Source organism: Penaeus chinensis, chromosome 9 (assembly GCF_019202785.1).
Source record: "Penaeus chinensis breed Huanghai No. 1 chromosome 9, ASM1920278v2, whole genome shotgun sequence".
NCBI classification, from domain to species: domain Eukaryota; kingdom Metazoa; phylum Arthropoda; class Malacostraca; order Decapoda; family Penaeidae; genus Penaeus; species Penaeus chinensis.
This window is the reverse complement of record NC_061827.1, coordinates 24,387,178-24,392,177: the sequence shown is the minus strand read 5'-3', so window position 1 is coordinate 24,392,177 and position 5,000 is coordinate 24,387,178. Positions and strand designations below refer to the sequence as shown.

The 5,000-nt window shown below is 32.8% G+C and overlaps 1 protein-coding gene across 3 annotated transcripts in view; it reads right to left on the bottom strand.

Annotated features, from left to right (window-relative positions):
- LOC125028921 (protein Rae1-like) overlaps positions 1-4,318 on the bottom strand; it is a 23,104-nt gene extending 18,786 nt beyond the window's left edge. Inside the window, exons 1-3 of one of the 3 annotated variants that reach the window (XM_047618545.1) lie at positions 4,166-4,318; positions 1,086-1,187; positions 408-503 (exon numbers count right to left, since the gene is read on the bottom strand). In XM_047618545.1, the coding sequence (XP_047474501.1) occupies positions 408-503; positions 1,086-1,187 (198 nt within the window). In that variant the 5' untranslated portion in view covers positions 4,166-4,318. Of the gene's footprint in view, positions 1-407; positions 504-1,085; positions 1,188-3,783; positions 3,820-3,922; positions 3,945-4,165 lie in introns of those variants that run through there. The other 2 variants (XM_047618544.1, XM_047618543.1) reach the window with 2 other exon arrangements.
- Positions 4,319-5,000: the final 682 nt, after the last annotated feature.

Here is a 5,000-nt window from a genome sequence, read left to right as displayed (position 1 = left end):
TCCCTTCTCAACAGTGACCTAGTCCTATGCACCAGAGAATGGTGTAAGCTGCAATACATTTATATATATATATATATATATATATATATATATATATATGCAATATATATGTGTATGTATATATATATATATATATATATATATATATATATGCAATATATATGTGTATGTATATATATATATATATATATATATATATATATATATATATATATATATATATATATATATATATGCAATATATATGTGTATGTGTATATATATATATATATATATATATATATATATATATATATGTGTATGTATATATATATATATATATATATATATATATATATATATATATATATGTGTTTATATATATATACACATTTATACATATATGCTTATGAATGATAGTTACTCACATTATTGTCCCAGCTACCAGCTACTAAGAAGTCTTGAGAAATTGAAGCTGGAGAAAATGCCATGCACTGGATTGAGTCATCTGGAGGATTCACAACCTGGAAGTATATTAAGGTTTAGGTTACAGCTATTGCTAACAAAAGGGTTAATTCAATCAACACACCTACAGTGCATTTAAAAAAGGATTTTTTTCCCAGTGACCTATCCATATCTACATGAAACTCCTAATGATCTGTTATGGTAAACCTAAATTCATGAGGTAAAATTAATGAATATACTCGGTGAACTAGTTTGTTGGTTCTTCAACAAAGGCCAACAAACCTATCATATCTATCTTAATAGAGTGGAGCTTGTAGACCTTCTTGGTAATTTATTGCTAAAGAAAGTACCAATCTAACAACAATCCTATCAGAATATATCTAGTGGCAGCTGCTTGTATATGGCTCACAAACCATAGTGGTGATCACTGCAGGGTCTACCAAAACCAATACTATAGTAATAATAAAAACAATAATAAAATAATTTTAGTAATTATCATAATAGCAATATAATAAAATATCAATAATTGTTAATGATATTGTTAAAAATATAGAAATAAATAAAGCCATATCAATCAGCTGTTACATAACTATCCTGACAATCAAATTTTACTATAAAGTTTTTTTGCATTTTATATTCACCTCAAAATCCTTCATAGGGTTTGCTGAAGCTGGAGTTGTGGAGGTTAATCCAAAACCACCAAACCCCGAGCCTGTGTTTCCAAATGTGCTAGGTGTGAACATCTGAAATATGAAACGGTTTATTTCTAATTCTCTTTTTCATCGTATGGATTTTAAATTGAACTCCATGGTGTTGGGTGAAGTATCATCAAATCATGGCAAAAAATCCTAGATGAAGGGTGATGCTATATCACATTATGAGTTTTTGTTCCAATTGCAATAAAACTGCATGATGTTATGGTTTGGATTCATATATTTTGGCAATTCTTTAAAGTACAGACAAACTCCCCCAACCCTATATCACAAAATTAACTCAACAATCTAAGTTGCTTTGGATGGGTGTGCCCTTCAGGTACTGCCCGATGGGAGGGTTGAGAGGGGGCTCTGCCACCAACACCCCCCTGGGAAACATTGTCTTCATCTTGGTATGCACAGCAAGATAAAGCTGAAACATAGGAATACTGAAGGAACTTAGGCTGTGAGACGTGCTTTCTGTGATCTTCTTTGTTTATTTGTGGTGTTATCGTTCATGTCTGCAGATAATTTCTTATACTGACACCTGAAACTTTTTTCCTCTACAAGACTATCATCTTCAAAATGATCTCATTTTGAGGATATTTTTGGTTCCCTTTGCTTGCTGATGTCCCTCCCCAGTATTTCTGGAGGGGGTTTCCCTATGATAGTTACCCCCAAAGTTGCAAATTCACATATTCCCCCAGAAATATTGGAATGGGATGTACAATCAAAAACTGATTTGTTATACTTTGGTTATAAATCATCCATGAATTTATGATTTTTATAGTTCTGAAAGAAATAGTTCTAAAAAAAAAAAAAAAAATACTGAATCTTTAGAAAATTTGTAATGAAAATAAAAATAAATTACCATTAGATAAAAATTGCATAATTTAAACAATTCAACCTTCTTTTACTTCCCATGAGAACACTTAGCACCTCCTCCCATCTTTACACTGTCAAATGACTTCTGATGATTTTCCCAGAAAATGATTACATTACACATGGCTGTAAATTATCTGATATATGTAAAAACTTCTTAGGCAAGTGAGAGAATAACTCCTATAAGGTAAAAATATTCATAAAGAATCTCTATTGATAATTTGTGTACCTAGAATTGCATCTGCTAAAAGCACAGATGCCAAAGTTAGTGCTGGAATCACTGTGGGTTTGTATTTACTTTCTGCAGATTGATTTCTAGAGATAACAGTATTGTTTTGTGTTTTCTGAGCTCATATCCTTACTACTGCCCTAGATAATGATTGCCACAGTACTTGTTAACTAATCTCCTCAAGATATATATATATAGTGCAAAACAGAACCTTTCAGCTTTTCAATAACTACAGCAGTAAAAGGGGCTTCAACTTTTTGCTTCGCAAAGGAACATATATATTTGACTGTCATATATCAAATACAAACTGCCTCATTAGAGTGCAAAGTTGGAAAGTGTTTGCACTTAGCCACTAGTATGAATATTACTATAAACATATATATAAAATACATTTAGAGCAAAAAAATATTTTATAAATACATAAAACAATAAAATATGTTTACATGTAATGTAATGTAACACAAAGTAACTCTGATGTGTAACAGTATAACCATATCTTACTGGCTGTGAAAATAGGATAGGAAAAAAGCCTGCCAGTTTCCCTTATTGCAACCAGGAAGTTAGGGGGAACTCTTGGGAATCCATATGAACAAAAGAAAACTTTATAAGCTGTTTTTTTCCTCTATTTATGCCTGTGTCCTTAGATTTGTATTTTAGTGCAGTCTCATGTAAATATATAGTTTGTTGGCCTTTGCCACAGCATTGAAGTTGTACACTTCATGCTCTGCCACACTAATATTAGGGTTGATACTGTATTTAGAACTCTTTGTCCAACATGTTGGACAAGATGGACAAGATGTTTTGACTAGTCGGAACCCCTACTCTTGCGTCCTGGACAAGTTGTCCACCTTGTCCATCTCGCCTTGGTTCTCAGCCGGGTGAACAGGACGAAATGATGTCACAATAGAAATTGTATGTAAACAATGACAGCTGCAGGCAAACATAAGATATTGATAGGTAATTTTATGGCCCATTATTGTTATTATTGTTATGTATATATAAACATATATATATATATATATATACCAGTATTTATATATATATATATATATATATATATATATATATATATATATATATATATATACACACACACACATATATATATATATATATACATATATATATATATATATATATATATATATATATATATATATATATATATTATATGCAGATATAGATACAGATATATATAAATGTATCACAACTTACACTATTCTCTGGTATGCAGGCCTATTTTGTGTTTGTCACTTGTATGTAAGTTGTCTGTACTTTAAAGGAGTTACAAAAATGAAGTAGCTGGTTGCAATGTGGGCAATGATGGCCTTGGAAATTCCAAACGCACCCTCGTTGGCCTGCTGGTCCTGACAAGTTCTATGGATGAGCAAGACAAGGAGTTTCGAATGCAGCATCATTGCTATAGTTGGCTGGTGTTGACTGAAGCTACTTATAAATGGCTAGTAAATATCGTACACAATTCATAATTCCTTGTTTCAGTTAAATGAACTATAAAGTCATTATAATATGAAATACCTTCGTTAATATTCGTGACATTCAGTTATTAGGAAACCTTACGATGAGCTTTACCATTAGCCAATTGCTAATAGCTACACTGTCGCAGTTCAACGTGCACCCCAGTTTTGATGTCTTGATATACACGCAATAACTTTACCATAGTGATAGCACTGCAAAAACCGTATCTTGCTTACGACAAAAAAATGCCACTATGAAGATATCGGACATAAAACTCGTTGTGTTCTTGTCCCAAAAACGACAGCATGCGAGCTTGTCCTTTCTCCACTTATGAATATCTAGTATTTCTTACTTTGGGAATGGTTAAAATAAGTCCTGTAAAATATATCGATAACTGAGCTTCACACCAGACCAAAAAGGCAATGTGTTACCAAATACTTACCCTAAAATTCACAAAGGAATATAAGACTTGCAAAGGTTGTTTTCCAAAGCTGCGGCTCCAAAATTGTTACCGACTTGAAGTGAAAACTTTGTGATGCGCAAATGTATTAATTTGTGCTCATTATCCTTAATCTAGCATCAGGGTACTCAGTATGGATAAAATTTGTAATTGAAATGTTTTCTTTGTTGGTATATGATTATAAAAGCTAACAATTTCATACCTCAACCACAAGCAAACAAAAATTAATCGAAAATTGAATCTGGTAACACTGACGGGGAAAATACACAAAGGATACAGGCATAAAACCTTTCCTGTCAGGTGTCATATGATGATTATTTTGATTATGTTATTAACTGATAATATTCAAGACATGATAAAAAAAAGCAGCATGGCTCTTAGTCATATATTGTATGGGAATAACAAAAGAACAACGCACATTTCTCTTCCTCGGAATAACATTAGAATCAAAGCATAATCACACTCAAACACGTGCGTGCGTGTGTGTGTGTGTGTGTGTGTGTGTGTGTGTGTGTGTGTGTGTGTGTGTGTGTGTGTGTGTGTGTGTGTGTGTGTGTGTGTGTGTGTGTGTGTGTGTGTGTGTGTGTGTGTGTGTGTGTGTTGTGTGTGTGTGTGTGTGTGTGTGTGTGTGTGTGTGTGTGTGTGTGTGTGTGTGTGTGTGTGTGTGTGTGTGTGTGTGTGTGTGTGTGTGTGTGTGTGTGTGTGTGTGTGTGTACGTGTGTGTTCTTACTTTACCTATCTGTTCTTACCTAGTTGTTTTAATAAGGGAAAAGAGCTAAGCTCAGATGGTCCCGTCTGTTATATTTATATCATATTC